Source organism: Antechinus flavipes, chromosome 3 (genome assembly GCF_016432865.1).
Source record: "Antechinus flavipes isolate AdamAnt ecotype Samford, QLD, Australia chromosome 3, AdamAnt_v2, whole genome shotgun sequence".
Taxonomy (NCBI): Eukaryota; Metazoa; Chordata; class Mammalia; order Dasyuromorphia; family Dasyuridae; genus Antechinus; species Antechinus flavipes.
The window spans coordinates 261,183,457-261,209,227 of NC_067400.1; the positions used below are offsets into that span (position 1 = coordinate 261,183,457).

A 25,771-nucleotide genomic window follows, 5' to 3' on the forward strand; every position below is an offset into this window, starting at 1 on the left:
TTTTTTTTTTTTTTTTTTTTTTTTTTTTTTTTTTTTTTTTTTTTTTTTTTTTTTTTTTTTTTTTTTTTTTTTTTTTTTTTTTTTTTTTTTTTTTTTTTTTTTTTTTTTTTTTTTTTTTTTTTTTTTTTTTTTTTTTTTTTTTTTTTTTTTTTTTTTTTTTTTTTTTTTTTTTTTTTTTTTTTTTTTTTTTTTTTTTTTTTTTTTTTTTTTTTTTTTTTTTTTTTTTTTTTTTTTTTTTTTTTTTTTTTTTTTTTTTTTTTTTTTTTTTTTTTTTTTTTTTTTTTTTTTTTTTTTTTTTTTTTTTTTTTTTTTTTTTTTTTTTTTTTTTTTTTTTTTTTTTTTTTTTTTTTTTTTTTTTTTTTTTTTTTTTTTTTTTTTTTTTTTTTTTTTTTTTTTTTTTTTTTTTTTTTTTTTTTTTTTTTTTTTTTTTTTTCCTGGCTGCTTGTAATATTTTTTCCTTAGTCTGATAGTTCTAAAATTTGGCCACAATATTCCTTGGAGTTTTTATTTTAGGCTCTTTTTCAGAAGGTACTCCATGAATTCTTTCAATGCCTATTTTATATTCTGATTCTATTACATATGGGCAGTCCTCTTTGATCATTTCCTGTAAAATAGTATCTAGACTCTTTTTTTCATCATAATTTTTGGGAAGTCCAATAATCCTCAGATAATCTCTCCTAGATCTATTTTACAGAGTAGACATTTAATGATTTTTTTTCTAATTTTTCATTTTTGGGGGAGTTTTGCTTGATTGATCCTTGATGTCTCAATGAATCATTCATTTCTATTTTTTCTGAATATGACTAAGTATTTCTATAATTTGTTTTTCTGTTATTATTGGTGATTTGGAGCATTCTTTTAAAATGATTGTTAATAGTTTACTAGTCTACCATGCCTTTTTACCTTCTATAAAGAATCTTTATGATATTGTGTTTATTGAATGCTGGAATGTGTTCACTTTTCCATTTTTTAATTAAATACTTGTGTGTGTGTGTGTGTGTGTGTGTGTGTGTGTGTGTGTGTGTGTGTGTGTGTGTGTGTGTGTGTGTGTGTGTGTGTGTGTGTGTGTGTGTGTGTGTGTGTGTGTGTGTGTGTGTGTGTGTGTGTGTGTGTGTGTGTGTGTGTGTGTGTGTGTGTGTGTGTGTGTGTGTGTGTGTGTGTGTGTGTGTGTGTGTGTGTGTGTGTGTGTGTGTGTGTGTGTGTGTGTGTGTGTGTGTGTGTGTGTGTGTGTGTGTGTGTGTGTGTGTGTGTGTGTGTGTGTGTGTGTGTGTGTGTGTGTGTGTGTGTGTGTGTGTGTGTGTGTGTGTGTGTGTGTGTGTGTGTGTGTGTGTGTGTGTGTGTGTGTGTGTGTGTGTGTGTGTGTGTGTGTGTGTGTGTGTGTGTGTGTGTGTGTGTGTGTGTGTGTGTGTGTGTGTGTGTGTGTGTGTGTGTGTGTGTGTGTGTGTGTGTGTGTGTGTGTGTGTGTGTGTGTGTGTGTGTGTGTGTGTGTGTGTGTGTGTGTGTGTGTGTGTGTGTGTGTGTGTGTGTGTGTGTGTGTGTGTGTGTGTGTGTGTGTGTGTGTGTGTGTGTGTGTGTGTGTGTGTGTGTGTGTGTGTGTGTGTGTGTGTGTGTGTGTGTGTGTGTGTGTGTGTGTGTGTGTGTGTGTGTGTGTGTGTGTGTGTGTGTGTGTGTGTGTGTGTGTGTGTGTGTGTGTGTGTGTGTGTGTGTGTGTGTGTGTGTGTGTGTGTGTGTGTGTGTGTGTGTGTGTGTGTGTGTGTGTGTGTGTGTGTGTGTGTGTGTGTGTGTGTGTGTGTGTGTGTGTGTGTGTGTGTGTGTGTGTGTGTGTGTGTGTGTGTGTGTGTGTGTGTGTGTGTGTGTGTGTGTGTGTGTGTGTGTGTGTGTGTGTGTGTGTGTGTGTGTGTGTGTGTGTGTGTGTGTGTGTGTGTGTGTGTGTGTGTGTGTGTGTGTGTGTGTGTGTGTGTGTGTGTGTGTGTGTGTGTGTGTGTGTGTGTGTGTGTGTGTGTGTGTGTGTGTGTGTGTGTGTGTGTGTGTGTGTGTGTGTGTGTGTGTGTGTGTGTGTGTGTGTGTGTGTGTGTGTGTGTGTGTGTGTGTGTGTGTGTGTGTGTGTGTGTGTGTGTGTGTGTGTGTGTGTGTGTGTGTGTGTGTGTGTGTGTGTGTGTGTGTGTGTGTGTGTGTGTGTGTGTGTGTGTGTGTGTGTGTGTGTGTGTGTGTGTGTGTGTGTGTGTGTGTGTGTGTGTGTGTGTGTGTGTGTGTGTGTGTGTGTGTGTGTGTGTGTGTGTGTGTGTGTGTGTGTGTGTGTGTGTGTGTGTGTGTGTGTGTGTGTGTGTGTGTGTGTGTGTGTGTGTGTGTGTGTGTGTGTGTGTGTGTGTGTGTGTGTGTGTGTGTGTGTGTGTGTGTGTGTGTGTGTGTGTGTGTGTGTGTGTGTGTGTGTGTGTGTGTGTGTGTGTGTGTGTGTGTGTGTGTGTGTGTGTGTGTGTGTGTGTGTGTGTGTGTGTGTGTGTGTGTGTGTGTGTGTGTGTGTGTGTGTGTGTGTGTGTGTGTGTGTGTGTGTGTGTGTGTGTGTGTGTTGAAATTATTCTAGAAAAACTCTTTTAAATCAGTTCTTCCTCTGAATGTAAACAGTATCTTTTTTCCATTGCTTTTTTTTTTTTTTTTTAATAACTTTTTATTGACAGAACCCATGCCTGGGTGATTTTTTTACAACATTATCCCTTGCACTCATTTCTGTTCCGACTTCTCCCCTCCCTCCCTTCATCCCCTCCCTCAGATGGCAAAGCAGTCCTATACAAGTTAAATATGTCACAGTATATCCTAGATACAATATATGTTGCAGAACAGAACAATTCTCTTGTTGCATAGGAAGAATTGGATTCAGAAGGTAAAAATAACCAGGGAAGAGCCACTCTCTTGAAAATGCTTACAGCTTTTATACATTTCAGACAAAGAACCCCCAAATCCCACCCTCTATATGTTGTGATTGGTCACATAAGCTCTATTCCCCTATTTGGTCAGTGGAATGTAATAAACAAGGTGATGTATAGCTTTCTCACCACACATCCTCCTTTGAAAAATGGAATATAGTCCAGGCCTCATCTAAAATCACATGCTTCCTAAACCAAGGCCTTTAAGGCTTTAGTTAACAGTCCCTGATCAGTATGTGCTTGATCTGTAAGTTCTTCACCTTTTTCCCACATAATAGCATAAGTGAAAAGAGTAGAAATATACACAAGTATAAGTGGACCATTCTACAGAATTCTATACAAAACAATTTTCACATAATGTGAATTTGTCCCTACCAACCCACTTCAGTTAGTCATACAGACACACACACACACACACACACACACACACACACACACACACACACACACATACACACACATATTATATTTAGCTATCTGTACACATACATATATACTTATGTATATATGTATAAGATATATATAAAATATCTTTAGTCAAGTCATACAATGTACTAAAATGCATACATATAAAAGACTTTACCAAAATAAACAGAATAATGAAATGAAAGGTAAAATTAATGATAAAGTATGCATAGTACTATTTGGTAAAGTTAATGTAGATGTGCAGAATGTTGCTGCTTCCCCTTCTTCCCCTCTCCCCTCCCGCTGAACCTAGCCTTTATCACTAGCAATTAACCATGCAACTTTTATTATGTTTCTGTTGAAGGATTTTTGGACAGTGGCTTTCTTTTTCTCCCCTTGTATAGCTGATGATTGCAACCAATATTATCCTCAAAAAAAGTCTTTGAACTTTTAAAAATCTTGAAACATTTGGATCTATTTCTTCAATATTCACTCAAATGATGAAATATCTCTGCCAACTATTTCATTGTAAACCTTTTTATTTCCACATTAGATTATGAAGCTTCTCTTTCTTCATCTGCAATCTTTGCAGCTAGCAGCTCAATCAGATCCTTATTCAACAGTTCTCCAAGAAAAGACTTCCAGAAATTCCTCAATGTCTAGTCCTCGTCTCATCCAAAGCTGCACCCAAATACCTGGGCAAAGTTGTGCATAAATAATACTCCTTGAAATCACAATCACTTTCTGATCGATAGGCTGTAATAATGAAGTAGTCTTAGTGAGTAGATAGATCACTTTTATATTTTCCTTAAAATTATCTAGATGGGTTTTTGTGGCTGAGGCGGAGCCAAGATGGCAGAGCAGGCACACACGACTTTCTAAGCTCCTCTCATTACCCTCATAATCAACTATTTAATCCAGCCTCAAAAATAACTCTTCACTGCTTAAATTCATGAAGATTAGAAGCACTACAACTTACCAGCCGAAGTCCATCCGGAAGCTCGCCAGGAAAGGTTTGTCCTGAGGGGCCAGGAACAGACTAGCACAGGCAGCGAGAGGCTAGCATCCTGAGCAGACCAGGGGCAGGGGTGATCTCTGTGGCTAGAGAAGTTATAGAGACGACTCTGCTATAGGCTAACTGCTCTGCCTTGATTACAAAGCAGTAAACTGGCAGAGAAATTAAAGCCTAAAACAGAGGGTCCTCTAAAAAACGCCAGAACCTAATGAGATCTGGCTGTAACCCCTCAAACCCGGAAGTGACTCAAGCAGACTTTACAACAGCCCTGCGGCCACATCTGGCAGTTCAAGGCTTTTGCCAGGCCAGTTACTAATCTGCAAGACAGCGGGGCACAGCCTGGGCAGCCTCTAATCTGCAGAGTGGGGGGCTCAGCCTGGGGCAATAGAACCTCCCCTGCTGACTGTGCTTCCCAGGCAGACACTTCTGGTCCCTGCAAATCCATTCACTGCTCAGCTGCTAATACCCACAGCTCCAGGGAAGTCTTTGGCTTGGGGCAGTGAAACTCTCACTGCTAAGTGTCTAGCCCCAGGGCAGTCGTTATCTCACACAGGAGGGGTTCTTTGCAGGGCACTTTCCCAGCCCAGCCATGCAGGCCTGAGTTACTTTCAGGTGGGAAACTCTTTCCCAGAGCACTCCAGTAGCTCAATGCTTATTGTAGCCAGTTGGCAGGACAGTTACCTGTCCATATACCTTTCACTGCTCTGCAGAGGAAGCTGGTAACCTCCTGGCTCTGAAGGCAGACCTCACAGGCTTTAACAAAATGAGTAAAAAAATCAAAAGAACGATTGATAGTTTCTACACAGAAAGAGAACAGCTTTTCAACCCTGAAGAGACTAATAGCAGACAGTCTCCAGACAATTGTTGGTCTCCAATACAAAAGGCTCTCCTAGAAGAGACTATTCAAAACCTTAAAAGAGAGCTAGAATAGAAATGGGGAAAGGAAAGAGAAGCTATGCAAGAGAGTACAGAAAAGGCACATAACTCACTAAAAGAAAAATTTGATAAAGTGGAAAAAGAAAACAACTTCCTGAAATGTGAATTGGAAAAGGTAAAAAACTCCCAAGAAGTGCAGGGAAAGAGAATTTGCGAATTGGAAAAAGAAAATAACTCACTAAAAGAAAAATTTGATAAAGTGGAAAAAGAAAATAACTCACTAAAAGAAAAATTTGATAAAGTGGAAAAAGAAAATAACTCACTTAAAAAAAAAAAAATTACTGAAATGGAAAAAATTTCCATAGAGCAAAACAACTCAATTGGACATATACAAAAAGAAGTAAAAAAAGCTAATGAAGAAAATAACTCACTAAAAATCAGAACTGAACAAATAGAAATGACTGATTCATTGAGACATCAAGAATCAGTCAAGCAAAACCAAAAAAATGAAAGATTGGAAAAAAATGTCAAATATTTACTTGGAAAAACAACAGACCTGGAAAATAGATCTAGGAGAGATAACCTGAGGATCATCGGGCTACCAGAAAATTATGATGAAAAAAAGAGCCTAGATACTATTTTACAGGAAATCATCAAAGAGAACTGCCCAGAAGTAATAGAACCGGAAGGGAAAATAGGCGTTGAAAGAATTCATCGAACACCTTCTGAAAAAGACCCTAAAATAAAAACTCCAAGGAATATTGTGGCCAAACTTCAGAATTTTCAGACTAAAGAAAAAATTTTACAAGCAGCCAGGAAAAAACAGTTCAAATACCGAGATGCCACAATAAGGGTCACGCAAGATCTGGCTGCCTCAACATTAAAGGATCGAAGGGCCTGGAATCAGATATTCCGAAAGGCAAAAGAACTTGGAATGCAGCCAAGAATAAATTACCCAGCTAAGCTGAGTATTTTTTTCCACGGAAGAAGATGGACATTTAATGAAATAGAGGAATTCCATCTGTTTCTAAGGAAAAAACCAGACTTAAACAAAAAATTTGATCTCCAACAACAGGAATCAAGAGAAGTAGAAAAAGGTAAAAGGAACTCTTGAGAACTGTATTTCTGTTGTGGATATACATAAAAACCATATGTATAATTTGATTTTACTGATATAACATAAAAAAGGGAAGTAGAAATGGAAAGGGGATAGTGTCAGAAAAAGGGAAGAGGGGAGATAAAAAGAGGGAAACTACATGCGACGATGAGGCAAAGGAAACCTATCATATATGAGGGAACTTAGAGAGGGGGAGGAACATTGTGTGAATCCTACTCTCATCAGAGTTGGCTCAAAGAGGAAACAATTGACATATTTGTTTTACACAGATTCTTCTCTCACTTCATTAAAAAGTGGGAGAGGAAAAGGGAGAAGGAAAAAGAGTAATAAGGGAAGGGAACAAGAAAAGGGGAAGGGATTCAAAGGGAGGAGGGAGGGATACTAAAGAGGGAGAGCTGCGTGACGTTAGTGGGACCAATAAGTTTAATACTAGGGAAGAAGGGAAGGAGGGCAAGAAAAAGAAAAGTATAATCTGGGGATATTAGGATGGCAGGAAATACAGAATTGGTTATTTTAACTGTAAATGTGAATGGGATGAACTCTCCCATAAAGAGGAGGCAGATAGCAGACTGGATCAAAAGTCAGAACCCTACAATCTGTTGTTTACAGGAAACACATTTAAAACAGGGAGATACATACAGAGTAAAAGTAAAAGGCTGGAGCAGAATCTATTATGCTTCAGGTGAAGTCAAAAAAGCAGGGGTAGCCATCCTTATCTCAGATCAAGCAAAAGCAAAGATTGATCTAATTAAAAGAGATAAGGAAGGAAACTATATCTTGCTTAAGGGTACTATAAACAATGAAGCAATATCAGTATTAAACATATATGCACCAAGTGGTATAGCATCTAACTTCCTTAAAGAGAAGTTAAGAGAGTTGCGAGAAGAAATAGACAGCAAAACTATAATAGTAGGAGATCTCAATCTTGCACTCTCAGATTTAGATAAATCAAATCACAAAACAAATAAGAAAGAAATTAAAGAGGTAAATAGAATATTAGAAAAATTAGGTATGATAGATCTCTGGAGAAAACTGAATGGTGACAGAAAGGAGTATACTTTCTTCTCAGCAGTTCATGGAACCTACACAAAAATTGACCATATATTAGGACATAAAGACCTCAAAATTAAATGCAGGAAGGCAGAAATAGTAAATGCTTTCTTTTCAGATCACAATGCAATAAAAACTACATTCAACAAAAAGTTAGGTGTAAATAGACCAAAAAGTAATTGGAAACTAAATAATCTCATCTTAAAGAATGATTGGGTGAAACAGCAAATTATAGACACAATTAATAATTTCACTCAAGATAATGACAACGTTGAGACATCATATCAAAATTTATGGGATGCAGCCAAAGCAGTAATAAGGGGAAATTTTATATCCTTAGAGGCTTACTTGAATAAAATAGAAAAAGAGAAGATCAATGAATTGGGCCTGGAACTTAAAAAGTTAGAAAAAGACCAAATTAAAAACCCCCAATCAATTACTAAACTTGAAATTCTAAAATTAAAAGGAGAAATTAATAATATAGAAAGTTAAAAAACTATTGAACTAATAAATAAAACTAAGAGTTGGTTTTATGAAAAAACCAATAAAATTGATAAACCTTTGGTAAATCTGATTAGAAAAAGGAGAGAGGGAAATCAAATTGGCAGTCTTAAAAATGAAAAAGGAGAACTTTCCACTGATGAAGAGGAAATTAAAGAAATAATAAGGGGTTACTTTGCCCAACTTTATGCCAATAAATTTGATAACCTAAGCGAAATGGATGACTACCTCCAAAAATATAGGCTTCCCAGATTATCAGAGGAGGAAGTAAATTGCTTAAATAGTCCCATTTCAGAAAAAGAAATAGAACAAGCTATTAATCAACTCCCTAAAAAAAATCCCCGGGACCAGATGGATTTACATGTGAATTCTACCAAACATTCAAAGAACAATTAGCCCCAATGCTTTATAAACTATTTGAAAAAATAGGGAATGAAGGAGTCCTACCAAACTCCTTTTATGACACAGACATGGTACTGATACCTAAACCAGGTAGGTTGAAAACAGAGAAAGAAAATTATAGACCAATCTCCCTAATGAATATTGATGCTAAAATCTTAAATAAGATATTAGCAAAAAGACTACAGAAAATCATCCCCAGGATAATACACCATGATCAAGTAGGATTTATACCAGGAATGCAGGGCTGGTTCAATATTAGGAAAACTATCAGTATAATTGGCCACATTAATAATCAAATTAACAAAAACCATATGATCATCTCAATAGATGCAGAAAAAGCATTTGATAAAATCCAACATCCATTCCTATTAAAAACTCTTGAGAGTATAGGAATAAATGGACTTTTCCTTAAAATAATCAGTAGCATCTATTTAAAACCAGCAGTAAGCATCATATGTAACAGGGACAAACTGCAACCATTCCCAATAAGATCAGGAGTAAAACAAGGTTGCCCACTATCACCGTTACTATTTAATATTGTATTAGAAATGCTAGCTTTGGCAATAAGAGTTGAGAAAGAGATTAAAGGAATAAGAATAGGCAATGAGGAAACCAAATTATCACTCTTTGCTGATGATATGATGGTATACTTAGAGAACCCCAGAGACTCTACCAAAAAGTTATTAGAAACAATCCACACCTTCAGCAAAGTTGCAGGATATAAAATAAACCCACATAAGTCATCAGCATTCTTATATATCACTAACAAAACCCAACAGTTAGAGTTACAAAAAGAAATTCCATTTAAAGTAACTACTGATTGTATAAAATATTTAGGAATCTATCTGCCAAGGGAAAATCAGAAACTTTATGAGCAAAACTACAAAACACTTTCCACACAAATTAAGTCTGATCTAACCAACTGGAAAAATATTAAATGCTCTTGGATTGGGCGAGCGAATATAATAAAGATGACAATACTACCTAAATTAATCTATTTATTTAGCGCTATACCAATCAGACTCCCCAAAAACTACTTTGATGAACTAGAAAAAATAACAACAAAGTTCATATGGAAAAACAAAAGGTCAAGAATTTCAAGGGAATTAATGAAAAAAAAAATCAAATGAAGGTGGCCTAGCTGTACCAGATCTAAAATTATATTATAAAGCAGCAGTTACTAAAACCATCTGGTATTGGCTAAGAAATAGACTAGTTGATCAATGGAATAGGTTAGGTTCAAAGGACAAAACAGCCAATAACTTTAATAATATAGTGTTTGACAAACCCAAAGACATCAGTTTCTGGGATAAGAATGCATTATTTGACAAAAATTGCTGGGAAAATTGGAAATTAGTATGGCAGAAACTAGGCATTGACCCACACTTAACACTGTACACCAAGATAAGATCAAAATGGGTTCATGACCTAGGCATAAAGAATGAGATTATAAATAAATTGGAAGAGCATAGGATAGTTTACCTCTCAGACCTGTGGAAGAGGGAGGAATTTATGACCAAAGAAGAACTAGAGATCACTATTGACCACAAAATAGAAAATTTTGATTATATCAAATTGAAAAGTTTTTGTACAAACAAAACAAATGCAGACAAGATTAGAAGGGAAACAATAAACTGGGAAAACATTTTTACAATCAAAACTTCTGATAAAAGCCTCATTTCCAAAATATATAGAGAATTGACTCTAATTTATAAGAAATCAAACCATTTTTCAATTGATAAATGGTCAAAGGATATGAACAGACAATTCTCAGACGAAGAAATTGAAACTATTACCACTCATATGAAAGTGTTCCAAATCATTATTGATCAGAGAAATGCAAATTAAGACAACTCTGAGATACCACTACACACCTGTCAGATTGGCTAGAATGACAGGGAAAGAAAATGTGGAACATTGGAGTGGATGTGGGAAAACAGGGACACTGATACATTGTTGGTGGAGTTGTGAACACATCCAGCCATTCTGGAGAGCAATTTGGAACTATGCTCAAAAAGTTATCAAACTGTGCATACCCTTTGATCCAGCAGTGTTTCTACTGGGCTTATACCCCAAAGAGATACTAAAGAAAGGAAAGGGACCTGTATGTGCCAAAATGTTTGTGGCAGCCCTGTTTGTACTGGCTAGAAGATGGAAAATGAATGGATGCCCATCAATTGGAGAATGGCTGGGTAAATTGTGGTATATGAATGTTATGGAATATTATTGTTCTGTAAGGAATGACCAGCAGGATGAATACAGAGAGGACTGATGAGACTTACATGAACTGATGCTAAGTGAAACAAGCAGAACCAGGAGATCATTATATACCTCAACAATGATACTGTTTGAGGATATATTCTGATGGAAGTGGATCTCTTCAATAAAGAGAGTTAATTCAGATCAAAGATGGACAGAAGCAGCCACACCCAAAGAAAGAACACTGGGAAATGAATATAAACTGCTTGCATTTTTGTTTTTCTTCCCGGGTTATTTCTGCCTTCTGAATTCAATTCTCCCTGTGCAACAAGAAAACTGTTCAGTTCTGCACACATATATTGTATCTAGGATATACTGTAACCTATTCAACATGTAAAGGACTGCTTGCCATCTAGGGGAGGGGGTGGAGGGAGGGAGGGGAAAATTGGAACAGAAGTGAATGCAAGGGATAATGCTGTAAAAAAAAAAAAATCAAATGAAGGTGGCCTAGCTGTACCAGATCTAAAATTATATTATAAAGCAGCAGTTACTAAAACCATCTGGTATTGGCTAAGAAATAGACTAGTTGATCAATGGAATAGGTTAGGTTCAAAGGACAAAACAGCCAATAACTTTAATAATATAGTGTTTGACAAACCCAAAGACACCAGTTTCTGGGATAAGAATGCATTATTTGACAAAAATTGCTGGGAAAATTGGAACAGAAGTGAATGCAAGGGATAATGCTGTAAAAAAAATTACCCTGGAATGGGTTCTATCAATAAAAAGTTATTAGAAACAATCCACACCTTCAGCAAAGTTGCAGGATATAAAATAAACCCACATAAGTCATCAGCATTCTTATATATCACTAACAAAACCCAACAGTTAGAGATACAAAAAGAAATTCCATTTAAAGTAACTACTGATTGTATAAAATATTTAGGAATCTATCTGCCAAGGGAAAATCAGAAACTTTATGAGCAAAACTACAAAACACTTTCCACACAAATTAAGTCTGATCTAACCAACTGGAAAAATATTAAATGCTCTTGGATTGGGCGAGCGAATATAATAAAGATGACAATACTACCTAAATTAATCTATTTATTTAGCACAATACCAATCAGACTCCCCAAAAACTACTTTGATGAACTAGAAAAAATAACAACAAAGTTCATATGGAAAAACAAAAGGTCAAGAATTTCAAGGGAATTAATGAAAAAAAAAATCAAATGAAGGTGGCCTAGCTGTACCAGATCTAAAATTATATTATAAAGCAGCAGTTACTAAAACCATCTGGTATTGGCTAAGAAATAGACTAGTTGATCAATGGAATAGGTTAGGTTCAAAGGACAAAACAGCCAATAACTTTAATAATATAGTGTTTGACAAACCCAAAGACATCAGTTTCTGGGATAAGAATGCATTATTTGACAAAAATTGCTGGGAAAATTGGAAATTAGTATGGCAGAAACTAGGCATTGACCCACACTTAACACTGTACACCAAGATAAGATCAAAATGGGTTCATGACCTAGGCATAAAGAATGAGATTATAAATAAATTGGAAGAGCCTAGGATATTTTACCTCTCAGGCCTGTGGAAGAGGAAGGAATTTATGACCAAAGAAGAACTAGAGATCACTATTGACCACAAAATAGAAAATTTTGATTATATCAAATTGAAAAGTTTTTGTACAAACAAAACAAATGCAGACAAGATTAGAAGGGAAACAATAAACTGGGAAAACATTTTTACAATCAAAGGTTCTGATAAAGGCCTCATTTCCAAAATATATAGAGAATTGACTCTAATTTATAAGAAATCAAACCATTCTCCAATTGATAAATGGTCAAAGGATATGAACAGACAATTCTCAGATGAAGAAATTGAAACTATTACCACTCATATGAAAGTGTTCCAAATCATTATTGATCAGAGAAATGCAAATTAAGACAACTCTGAGATACCACTACACACCTGTCAGATTGGCTAGAATGACAGGGAAAGAAAATGTGGAACATTGGAGTGGATGTGGGAAAACAGGGACACTGATACATTGTTGGTGGAGTTGTGAACACATCCAGCCATTCTGGAGAGCAATTTGGAACTATGCTCAAAAAGTTATCAAACTGTGCATACACTTTGATCCAGCAGTGTTTCTACTGGGCTTATACCCCAAAGAGATACTAAAGAAAGGAAAGGGACCTGTATGTGCCAAAATGTTTGTGGTAGCCCTGTTTGTAGTGGCTAGAAGCTGGAAAATGAAAGGATGCCCATCAATTGGAGAATGGTTGAGTAAATTGTGGTATATGAATGTTATGGAATATTATTGTTCTGTAAGGAATGACCAGCAGGATGAATACAGAGAGGACTGATGAGACTTACATGAACTGATGCTAAGTGAAACAAGCAGAACCAGGAGATCATTATATACCTCAACAACGATACTGTTTGAGGATATATTCTGATGGAAGTGGATCTCTTCAATAAAGAGAGTTAATTCAGATCAAAGATGGACAGAAGCAGCTACACCCAAAGAAAGAACACTGGGAAATGAATATAAACTGCTTGCATTTTTGTTTTTCTTCCCGGGTTATTTCTGCCTTCTGAATTCAATTCTCCCTGTGCAACAAGAAAACTGTTCGGTTCTGCACACATATATTGTATCTAGGATATACTGTAACCTATTCAACATGTAAAGGACTGCTTGCCATCTAGGGGAGGGGGTGGAGGGAGGGAGGGGAAAATTGGAACAGAAGTGAATGCAAGGGATAATGCTGTAAAAAATTACCCTGGCATGGGTTCTGTCAATAAAAAGTTATTTTTAAAAATCATCTAGATGGAGAGCTTCTGCAGCATTAGCTGAAATAAGTAGAACCTTGAAAAGAATGCCATTATCATTTAAAAAAAAAAAAATTACCCTGGAATGGGTTCTATCAATAAAAAGTTATTTTTAAAAATCATCTAGATGGAGAGCTTCTGCAGCATTAGCTGAAATAAGTAGAACCTTGAAAAGAATGCCATTATCATTTAAAAAAAAAAAAATTACCCTGGCATGGGTTCTATCAATAAAAAGTTATTTTTAAAAATCATCTAGATGGAGAGCTTCTGCAGCATTAGCTGAAATAAGTAGAACCTTGAAAAGAATGCCATTATCATTTAAAAAAAAAAAAATTACCCTGGCATGGGTTCTATCAATAAAAAGTTATTTTTAAAAATCATCTAGATGGAGAGCTTCTGCAGCATTAGCTGAAATAAGTAGAACCTTGAAAAGAATGCCATTATCATTTAAAAAAAAAAAAATTACCCTGGCATGGGTTCTATCAATAAAAAGTTATTTTTAAAAATCATCTAGATGGAGAGCTTCTGCAGCATTAGCTGAAATAAGTAGAACCTTGAAAAGAATGCCATTATCATTTAAAAAAAAAAAAATTACCCTGGCATGGGTTCTATCAATAAAAAGTTATTTTTAAAAATCATCTAGATGGAGAGCTTCTGCAGCATTAGCTGAAATAAGTAGAACCTTGAAAAGAATGCCATTATCATTTAAAAAAAAAAAACACTTCATTTCTTAATGAAGCAGTGCATAAACCATTGTTCAGAAATAAGAAGGGTTATCCATGCCTTATGTTTGAGTAGAAATAACACATAATTAGCAAAATAATGCAAAGGTAGTGTTGACTATTGATTCCTTTCAGTGCTCTGAGATTTATTTTCTGAGTGATACAAAAGAGGTTTGAATTTGCAAATCCCAAATGCATTAGGTTCAAGTAGATGGAGAAATCTTATTTTTTATTTTTTTATTAAAGCTTTTTATTTACAAAACATATGCGTGGGTAATTTTTCAACATTGACATTGCAAAACTTTCTGTTTTAAATTATCCCCTCCTTCCCCCTACCCTCTCCCCTAGATGACAGGTAGTCCAATACATGTTAAATATGTTAAAATATATGTTAAATCCAATATATGTATACATATTTATATAGTTATCTTGCTGCACAAGAAAAATTGGATCAAGAAGAAAAAAACTGAGAAAAAAAACAAAATGCAAGCAAACAACAACAGAAAGAGGAGAATGCTATGTTGTGGTCCACACTCAGCTCTCACAGGCCTCTCTTGTAGATGGACAGTCAGAAGTGGTTTGAATCATCTCATTGTTGAAGAGGGCCACATCCATCAGAACTGATCATTGTATAGTCTTGTTGCCGTGTATAATGGTCTGATCCTTCAAATTCTTTTGAGATACCTCGTGATGCCAGTCTGGAACCCCAACATTTTGGTGTCTCCCTTGAATCCTAAGAAGATTAAGTTCAGGTCTTGTGATGAAGAGAACTATATGTACCCAGAGAGAGGACTGTGGGAACTAAGTGTGGATCAAAATATAATATTCTCACTTTTTTTTTTTTTTTTTTTTTCATTAATTCCCTTGAAATTCTTGACCTTTTGTTTTTCCATATGAACTTTGTTGTTATTTTTTCTAGGTCTTCCATTACTTTTAATTTCTGTATTTGCAATAGAAAAATAATTGATTCAAAGTTATTCTTAAAACACCATTGCTTTTATTGTATACAAAGGTTCTCTTCTACTAATTTTGCTCTTCATTTCATGCAAGTTTTTCAATGCTTTCCCAACATTATTGAGCTCATCATTACTTGTAGACAGTATTATTGCATCACAACATACACCACAATTTGTTTAGCTATTCCCCAATTGAGGGAATCCCTTCAGTTTCTATGTCTTTGCCACCACAAAAAGTCACTGGAAATATTCCATTCACTTTCAAAGTTGAAATGACTATTTGTGAATTCCCCTCTATCTTATTTTTTCTCATTATTTTCTTTCTCAGTTTTTTTTTCTCTAGATCTCTTATCATATCTTCCTCCTCCCCCCTTCCTCCCTACTCCTTTCACCCACTCCTCCAAGAGCCCCTCCTATCTTTTCCTCTACTCCCCCAGTCTCAATGCACATACCCCTTCAAAAACTTCCTAATCCTCTATCCCATCCTCTAACCCACCCTCCCAAATCCCAATTTACATACCCTTTAAAGATTCCTCCCCATCCTATCTCATTCTTTCTTTCTTACTACCTTAGTAAAAATAAGTTTTAAGAGTACTGATACATTTTTCATATTTAAGTTATAATAAGTAAACAGTTTGGTCTTAATGAGATTCTTATAATTAGTCTTTGTTGTATTCTTTATATTTCTTCTGGGTTTCTTTTTTTTTTAAATCAATTTTTCCATTGCCTTCTCATCTTTTTGTTACACATACCCAAAAGTTTTTCAGTTTGTCAAATGTCCATCTTTTTTCTTCAGGATTATACTCAACTCTGCTAGGTGAATTATTCTTGGATGTAATTTCACCTTTTCTGCTCTTTGAAATCTAATGTTTCATGGAAATGTATACCATTGGTTTGAGATTAACATCAGCAATTGGGTAGCTCAAAATAAAGATTGGGGCAGAGTTAAGGTAAAAATCATAATTATGTTCCACAAATGAGGTACAGAGAAAGTACAAACACAAAGGCGTTGAAAGGGAGGGCTGGTAGTTCCGAAAACCTACTTACATCAGGAATAGGTTAAATAGGCAGCACTACATATTTCCATGAAGAGTATAGCATCCTCCAAAATCTATTTAAATAAGCAGAGAGGGATGGGTGGAAAGTGAAGCAAAGGGTGAGGGAAGAAAACTAGGAAGGTATTCATGGGTAGGAAGAGGTTAAGTAGTACCAAGGTAATGTAAGGAGCAGAATTAACTATTCTTGTTTGGGGGAGAATAAGGAGGAAGAAAAAAAAAAAGTATAAGGAAGTAAAGAAAAGATGGACACTCATGAATATAATTTCTTCTACTATATATCCTTTCTTGAACTGCTAGTTTATTAGATATTTTGAATCTTTGCTCATATTTTACTGAGCACATGACAGTGTTTTGTTTTTGTTTTGTTTTATCTTTCTTTTCTTGTTTTTCTTTTTTCTTGTTTTTTTTAATAAAATAAATAAAAAATAATAAAAAAGAAATGTTCCAAGATCCTATAGTTTTTTAGAGTAGAAGCTGCTAGATCTCATGATATCATGACTATATTTCCTCATTCTTTACATTTTTTTTTCCTTGTTGCTGGCAATAGTTTCTTCTTAACCTGGGAGTTTTGAAACTTGGCTATGACATCCCTATACTTGTATCTCTTTCAGAAAATGGCAGATTTTTTTTTTTCTATTTTGTCCTCTTGTTCTAGAAATTCAGGAATTTTTTGAGGTCTAGTCTGCTTTCCATGGGAGCTGCCTATTGTTTATTGTTTGAATAGAATCGACTTGGAGATGTCTATAAATCACTCAGGCCAAACCTCAGCTTCAAAACTCAGCCATATCTTTTCTGAGGTCCTCCCAAGTTATCTTAGGACAGCTGCTTTACACCTTTATTTTTGGGGCTTTATGTCTGTTTCGTGGCAGTTTTCTGTCTGTGGAGGAAATCATTAAGTCTGAAATTTTCTGACCTACTCTGCTATCTTCTAGAATGCCTCCCATTATTTCTTTACTTCTTTGAGGAACATTTTTGTAACTGCATCTCTGTATATCTTGGTTGTACTTTGGGAGGTTCTTCTAGATATTTTATGTATTTGTTGTTACTTCCTTTTCTTTTGTTACCTGCTCGGTTTTGTCATATAAATAGATTAGTTTGCATAAATTTATTTTGTGTTCTGCTGTGGTTAGGATCTTATGTAAACCATCCTGTCAGCCATTCAGAATACTTTTGTCTCCTCTCTATCACTCTTAATGCCTTCAGTTTCTTTCTCTTGTCTTATTGCTTTTGCAAGCTTTTCTAGAACTATGTTAAATAGCAGTAGGAAAAAAAAAAGCCTTCTTGTTTTAGTCCATTATTTTTTGGGAAGACATCTACTGTTTCACTTTTGCATATAATGAAAGCTTTTGGCTTTAGTTATATTGTATTGCTTAGGCCTATGAGAAAAATCTTTTTATGCCCTTCCTTTGTGTGGATTTTAGCTTATAATATAGCTTGTATTTTGTCAAAAGTTTTTCTTCGTATATTGATATGATCAGGTGGTTTGGGATTTTTTTAAAAGTATGATTAAATATTTTAATTTTTCCTAAGATTGAACCATCTATTCATTGCTGGATCAGTATGACTAATTTTTCTGATGTATTAGTATGATCTGTTTGCCAGGGTTGTATTTCGGACTTTTAAATTGATATATATATTATGACAGTGGCATATAGTTTTCTATTTTTGCTTTGTACAAAGTATCTCAAAAATTTTGCTGCAACTTCAAGCTTATTAAAGTTAAACTACAGTAATATTTTTGAGACTGTACTTTCCTAGTTTAGGTACTGGAACTCAATTTGCCCCATAAAAGAATCTTGGAACAATGTTTTCTTAATTCCTGAGAATAATTTGTACAATTTAGATATTAATTATTATTCAGAAGTATAATAGAATTTCCTATAAATCTCTTTGGACAATAATATGTATTTCCCCTTCCCCTGTTAATAATTCCTTTACAGCTTGTTCATTTTCCTATTTTGAAATTAGATTAAGCTATTTGTTATTTGCTAACTCGATATTTTATATACACATATATATTTTTGATAATTCTCTTTTCAGTCCTCAGTTTTTCTGATAGATTCTCCATAATTTTGATTTTTTTTCTTTGTGATTTTATCTTTTTCATTCTTTATTAAATTTTCTTCCATCTTTTATAAGGTTTATTCATCCATTTTTATCATTTGCAGAGAACCACCTTTTTGCTTTATCAATCAGTTCTGAAATCTGTTAGTTACCTCTAATTTTCATAAATTTATCATCTGTGCTTGTTTTGTGTTTGCTAAGATCTTCCAGTTGCATGTGCTGTTCATCAGTTTACTGATTTTTTAAAAAATGTTTCCAATTTTTTTTCTTAGGACTGCTTTAACAGCATCCCAGAAGTAGATATTTTATTTCTCTTTTTCATAATATTCTGTCTATTCTTTGACCAATTCATTATCCAGCTTGCCCTTATTAAGTCTCAATGTGTTTGTATGTTACTTATTTTCATTACCTTAATTTACTAATTATGATTATGGGCTATGAAATAGTTTTAATTTTATGCTTTTGTATTTTGATGTTCAGTCATTTCAGTTATGTGCAGTTTCTGATCCTAGTTAGGATTTTTCTTGGCAAAGATACTGGAGTGGTTTGCCATTTTCTTATCCAGCTCATTTACAAATGAGGAAACTGAGGAAAACTGGATTTAGTGATTGTTCAGGATCACATAGTAAGTGACTGAGGCCAGATTTTAACACCAGAACGTGAGTCTTCCTGACTCCAGGCCTGGCAATTTATCCACCCACTGCTTCCTCTAATTTATTTGAATTTTTTTTCTGCTGTAGCAAATGGTCTGAATCTCTCCCTTTCCCTCCCTCTCCCTCTCCCTCTCTTCCCTCTCTTCCCTCTCCCTTTCCCTCTCTCCCCTCTCCCTTTCCCTCTCTCTCCTCTCCTTTTCCTTCTCTCCCCTCTCCCTTTCCCTCTCTTTCCTCTCCCCTGTCTCTTCCCTCTGCATCCAATTAATTTCATTCTTGTCAGCAAAGGCTGCCTTGCAACTCCTTCAGATGTTATGATCCACCGCTGTGGAGACTCTAGGAAAATTGGCCTGTCCATTAACATCCTTTAACCTTTGGGGGAGCCCTGAAACTGAGTCCCCCTTTTGGGGGAAAGGGTGTTCCTGAACCTCAAACACCTTTACCAGACTACACCCTTCCCAAGTTAAGTGGTGTCATTCAATCAGAGATCTTGGCCAGGAGTATAATCACCACCTTCTTTTAGTCCCTCTAACTGCTCCCAGATTTTATGGAGAAAGAGAAAAATAGACCTTAAATCCTGAGGTTCCTAAAGACAAAGCAGCTCCAGATGAAGCCTCAAAAGGAGACATGAGTTGGTCCCCATTTTACAAGGCTTTCTTGGAAGATTGCATAAAAGATCGTAAAAGAGAGAAGAAAAATGGAGAAATCAAATGAGATCATTGCAAGATAGAATGGAAAAAGCATATAATGCCCTACAAAAAAAGATATGGAAAAAGACCCCAATTCATTGAAGAACAAAAAATTTGTAAATTTATGTTTTTGCTTTGATTGACAGAATGGTTCCAACTAATTATTTTGGGTGGTACTTACCCAGTGGATGTAAATTTTCTCTGATATCTCATTTTTGTTCTATATGTATGTCCTTTTTAAGATGCATTTCTTAGAAATGTCATTGAGATTTTCCTTTTATATTCATTGTTAATCATTTCATTGAATTGTTTAAAATTATGATTGTTAGGTTTGTGTTTTCTTCCTCTTATATGACAGCACTTTGGCTCTTACTAGTTTTGCTTAACATATTTTGTTTCCAACCTTATCCTTATTAAATCCCTCAGTTTCTGTTTATCTGCCCTTTCCCTGATTATGTATGTTTCCTCATATTTTGACCCTTCTTCTCTTCCACCTAGTTAATTGTTTAGTTTAAAATTTTCTCTCCCTCCTTTTCTCTTCCCAAATGAATATTAAAAAAAATTTGTTCTATAGTTTTTTTTTTTTGTTACTATTTTATTTTTATTGTTTAATGATTGAAATCATTTTGTTTTGTTTTTGTTTTGTGTGTGGCAATTGAATTGGACACAATCTGTAATGGAGTTTTAACATCTCCCCTTTTCCCTGTTTTTCCTATATCATCACAAGTGTATTCTCATATTCACAGAGGCAAAGAATAATACTAAATTCAGGTAGATTGCATTGTTCACTATTCAAATAATAACATCTTTGCACTATTCTTCAACTTTAACTCAAAGATGAGGACTTTAGGACTGGTAGTTGACTCAGATTCTAGAGATAAACCTATACGTGGCTTTTCCTAATACTATATTTCATGAGTCACCATCCATTCCTCAGAGGTATGTTTCCAACACAAGCAGCCAGAGTATGCTTAATGAATGTCTGTTGAATGAATTCTCTTTCTATCATTTTGCATCTCAGTATCATTTTCTTTTTCCCTCATGCCTGTAACACCAGCATTTCCTATATGGCTCATTTACACACCATAGTAAACTATATCTCATCAGTCATTCAAAAAAAGTATTTGCTGTGAATTATTACTTTTAGGGTGGCCCTTGCTTGTAAGCAAGATGGATGCAGATGATGTGGTTTGTCTCAATAAGAAAGATGCATGATGTTCTCTGTATTTCTGGCATTTTAGAAATTTATAGATTAGAATTTGTTTAAGTACGTTAAAACTATCAAGGAAAATCTTTTAGTACATTTTAGCATCCATATAAAAAAATAAATTTACCATCACTTTCTTTTTATCTTAATGAAGCATTTTCTAGAGTGAATGCTCCAAAGAATATAGCCGAATACAAAAAATAGGATCATACAAACTCTTTCCAATTCTGATAATTCATTGTTTCTCTATGAAGCTGGCATTTGCTCTCAATAGGGATTAGTAGGATTAGTAAACCATGTTAAATTGAAAAGGAAGAAATACTGAAGAAAAAAAGAGAGACTTGAAAAGAGAATTATTTCAACTGGTTCATTTTGTATTGTAAATTAAAACAAAAAATACACAAATACATTGCAGTGGTGCTTTAAAATGATTCATTAATGTTGCCGATGATCAAACTACATTTTATTTTAGATAAACACATGTTATATTAGAATGTCAGTCTACATTAGGAAATACTGGAAATGATTAAGCTACAGAAAGTACTACAATTTCAAAGTAACACATCTTTTTTAACAATGTTTTTATTATTTGATTCTAAAAGTTTATTTTTAAGTAATATTAGAAGAAAGATCAAAGTTCTTATGAGAGGAAATTAAACCAATATAATAACACCATCACAGATTGCTTGTTTTTGTTTCTAGTAATTATGCTATTTTACAGACTCAGCACAGTCATGTCAATTTTATTACTCTTTTCAAAATTTTAATTTAAAATTCTTAACATAGTAATTGGGAAAAGTAGAGCCCTGAATAACATTTTACCATATATTTAAAATATATTTTTTCTACTGTTATAAACTAGTAAACAGGTTTGGGGAACATTAGGTTATTCACTTACGTTATATATCCGGGCTTCAATTTTCTCATCAGTAAAATGAACAAGTTAGACTTAGACCTTTAAGATTTGTTATACCTTTAAATCTCTTGTCCTATGATCTCTTTTCCCCAGGTCAAGAATTTACAATATCAGATTTCAGATCCTGGTCTTGACATTGTAAAAAATCTTCCACATGACTATAAAACGTTATTATTCTACATGACTATAAAGACATTATTATGACATAACTGCTACTAATATATTTTTTTTCATTTTAAAGGAACTTTAAAATCAGCATCTTACTCTTGACTTTGATTGTAAAACTGTCCCTATTTTATATAAGGGGAAATTTTAAAAATAGATGGATGAAAATTGATGTGGGACCAAAGTAATCTATAGATTTTTTGAATGCTTTAAAAAATTTTTTTAATTCAGTCACTTATTTATCCATTCATTTATTTATTTTTCTGAGGCAATTGGAGTTAAGTGACTTGCCCAAGGTCACATAGTTAGGAAGTGCTAAGTGTCTGAGACTAGATTTGAACTCAGGTCCTCCTGACTTCAAGGATGGTGCTCTACTGTGCCACCTAGCTGCTCCTGCTTTTATTCTTTAAAACAGAAAGAAAAGTGAAGAATCTGTTGTTTCATTTTGTTTTGGCAAATGCCATTAAGCCAAAATCACTCAAACATTCCACAAAGTAAACAGAACTTTTTATTGGTTAACTCTTTGATTACTAAAATTATGATAATGTTTAGAAATTTTTAAAAAGGCCCAATAAGGGAAATTCTCTCTCACATTGAAAAATCCAATATGCTAGATGAATATGCAAACCAAAGCGGACACCAAAAGAAATAATAAAAATTAATTAACAAATATTTTCAAATATTGAAATTTCAAAGCTAAGATTTTCATTGAGACATGAGGGAAACCAGAAAAACCAGAAACAGAGACAAGTTGGGGAGAGCATTCCAGGCATAGAGACAGCCAAAGGGGGAGGCGTGCGGATGTTTTTGTAAAAAGTTGGAGGGTGGTGTTTTGTGTTGGAGGAATGGAAAGGGAGTAAAGTAAAAGAAGAACAGGAAGAGTTCAGGTTTTAAAAATCAAACAGAATTGCATTTTTGATTCTGGAGCCTAATAAGAAGCCACTGGACTTTACTGAATAATGGGGTGACATGGTCAGACTTGTGCTTTAGAAAGATTAGTTTGGTAGCTGAATAGAGAATAGACTGGAGTGGTGAATGACAAGCCAGTAAGTTATTATAACAGGTTAGGATAAAAACAAGATGGTGACGATGTCAAGAGAGAAAGGAAAATAGATGAAAGATTTATTCAAGGTAGGCCAGATTTGACATGTCAACAGATTGAATATGAAAGGTAAGAGAGAAAGGAGTCAAGGATGATTCCTAGATGTGAGCCTGAGTGACTGGGAGGATACTATTACTTCCCTTTGTTGGGTGGGGAGCAAGGGAATAATTAGGTCCATTTTGGACATGTTGGGTTTAAGATGCCCAAGGATCATTCAGGATGTCCTGTGGGCAGTAGGAAATGAGAGAATGGAAGTCAGGAGAGTGCTTAGGGCTGGATTAAAAAAAGGGGGAGTAGTGGAAGAGAATTATCTGTAAAAATGTGATAGATTGAACCCATAGAAGCTGATGAGATAATATAAAGGAAAAAGAGTATCAGATCCAGGACAGAGCCATTCATTGCATGGTTAGTAGTACAACTTGGATGAAGATCAAGTAGAAGAGGTTGAATAGAATCTGTCCAATAAGAGGGAGAGAATCCAAAGAGGATAGTAACTTGAAAACCTGGAAAGATCATTGAATAGTAATAATAATATTAGCACAATGTTTTGCAAATAATTTTACAAATAATTATCTTATTTTATCCTCATATAGCCTTAGGTAGGATTGTTATGGTATAATATTTATTACAATATATAAAAACATTATTATATATTAATATCTATCATTGTCATATTGTATTTATAATGTATTAGTATGTAATACACAATTATAATAAAATAATTGTTTTAATGATTTAATAATTATAGTATAATTATTATTATAATAAGTGCTATTACTATCTATCTTCATTTTATATCTGAGGAAACTGAGATAGAGTTTAAGTGATTTTTTTAGTGTCTGAGGCCAGGTCTTCCTTACTTTTAGTTCATCATTTTATACACTGTACAACCTAGCTTCCTCTAGTAACTTAGGAGAGAGCCGTTTCATTTGAATAATGAGGTTGGAAGTTACACTTCAGAAAGAGATTGAGAGGCATTTCATTTCGCAGCCTCTCATGAAATATGTTTTCTGAAAACATTTTTATACTTTTGTGTTGGCAATCCTTTTACGGTCTATGAAATTGTTTAAGGTTCTTTTTTTTTTTTAATGTAGAAGATTTTAATAGTACTGAAGATTTAATAGTCCTAAAAACAGCTTCAGGAGCATGAGAAAGTATTAATATTATGTAAGTAAGGAAAGTGCTTTAGAAAACCTTTAAAAAATGATATTACTGGCAATTTTTTTTGGCCTGATTTTGATTAGGTGCAATGCTTATTTTCTTTTCTGTTGTGATAGTTTTGATTATTTTGTCATTCTTGGTATTAGGTGGGAAGAACCAGGAATAGCTTGTGAAGTGATTTGGATAAGATGTATAGATTCTAGGATAGATAGTTAACCAAGTAACTGGATTTTTCAAAAGTCAGCTGTAGGTTTTGTGTGTATATTCAACTCATAATTCCCTTTTATATGTTGTAAATATCTTAGAATTAAATGTATGCTAACTCTAAAGACTATAAGTTCAAGGTGGTAGAAAGTATGAAAAAGACTAATTCAAAATATTTCAGAGGGGGAAGAAACATTTCAGGTTGGATTAAATAGGAGGTTTTTTAAGGGAGTTATTTAGCTAGAAAAATCTTCATGATGCCATAGAACACATCCATTTATTCATGAGTCACTTTGAGCTATAGTTCATTTAAAACTAATGAAACTTTTTTTGTTTTTGTCTTATAGATCTGAAACGGGAAGCCAGTATCTGTCATATGCTGAAGCATCCACATATTGTGGAACTATTGGAGACATATAGCTCAGATGGAATGCTTTATATGGTTTTTGAATTGTAAGTATATATGAGTTTTCTTTTTCTTTTTTTTTTTGAGATTTGAAATTACTCTGGGATAAATCTAAGAACTTTCCTCTTTAAATACGATAATAGAATTGAGAGAGCTTCTCTAATAATATGAAATTGAAGTGATTAAAAAGAATAGAAAAAACATCATTTATTGTTAAAAGTTTGCTTTTGTTATAATTAATGAAAGGCTAAACTGTGATATTCAAACTATCTTACAAAACTCACAAATGAATCAGATGTTATAATCATTGTTAATTAAAGTTTTCTCCAGGATAAATCATCTCTTAATTTATAGATTCAATGTCTTTTCTTTAGGTCTTGTCCTTCTTGACCTTTCTGCACTTTTGACAGTGCTAACAATCCTCTTGCCCTGCGTATTCTCTTCTCTAGATTTTTGTGGCCCTGTTCTATCTTGGTGCTCCTCCATTCCTGTTCAGTTCTATTTGTTTCTATGTTCTGATAACATGTATAATAGGGCTCTGTCCTGAGACTGTCAGCTTTCCTGAGCTCTACTGTTATCTCTATGTAGATGGCTGCTATATCAACCCTTCAACAAACATTTTAAAGTCCATACTAGGTGCTAGGTTCTGGAGATACAATAACAAAAAAAGTAATAGTTAATGCACTCATGGAAATTACATCCTATTAAGGGAGACTATATATACATATATACATATATATATATATCTATATATCTATATCTATCTATCTATCTATCTATCTATCTATCTATCTATATATATATATATATATGTATGTGCGTGTGTGTGTGTGTGTGTGTGTGTGTGTGTGTGTAAATAATAAATAAAATGTAGGGATACCGGGATACCTTCTTCTTTGCTAATATCTAGTGCTGTACCACCAACTACCTTCTAAATATTTTGACTTGAACATCTGTAATTCAACATACCTAAAACAGAATATCTTCCTCCAGCCTCCAAATTCTCCCCTTCTTCTAAGGAACCTATTTCTTCTTTTTTCTTTAATGACTATTTGAAGTAAATGCTTAATCTGCCTAGGTAGGTAATCCTTTGGTTATAGGCCTAATTCCTTTGCCTTCAGGGAAATCATGTTCCATT

The 25,771-nt window shown here is 34.3% G+C and overlaps 1 protein-coding gene across 13 annotated transcripts in view; it reads left to right on the plus strand.

The window, feature by feature from the left end:
- Nucleotides 1-25,771, plus strand: part of CASK (calcium/calmodulin dependent serine protein kinase) — a 430,649-nt gene that overhangs the window by 169,170 nt on the left and 235,708 nt on the right. For all 13 annotated transcript variants that reach the window (XM_051984998.1, XM_051985006.1, XM_051984997.1 and 10 more), the window contains exon 3: nucleotides 24,575-24,680. In XM_051984998.1, the coding sequence (XP_051840958.1) occupies nucleotides 24,575-24,680 (106 nt within the window). The remainder of the gene's footprint in view (nucleotides 1-24,574; nucleotides 24,681-25,771) is intronic.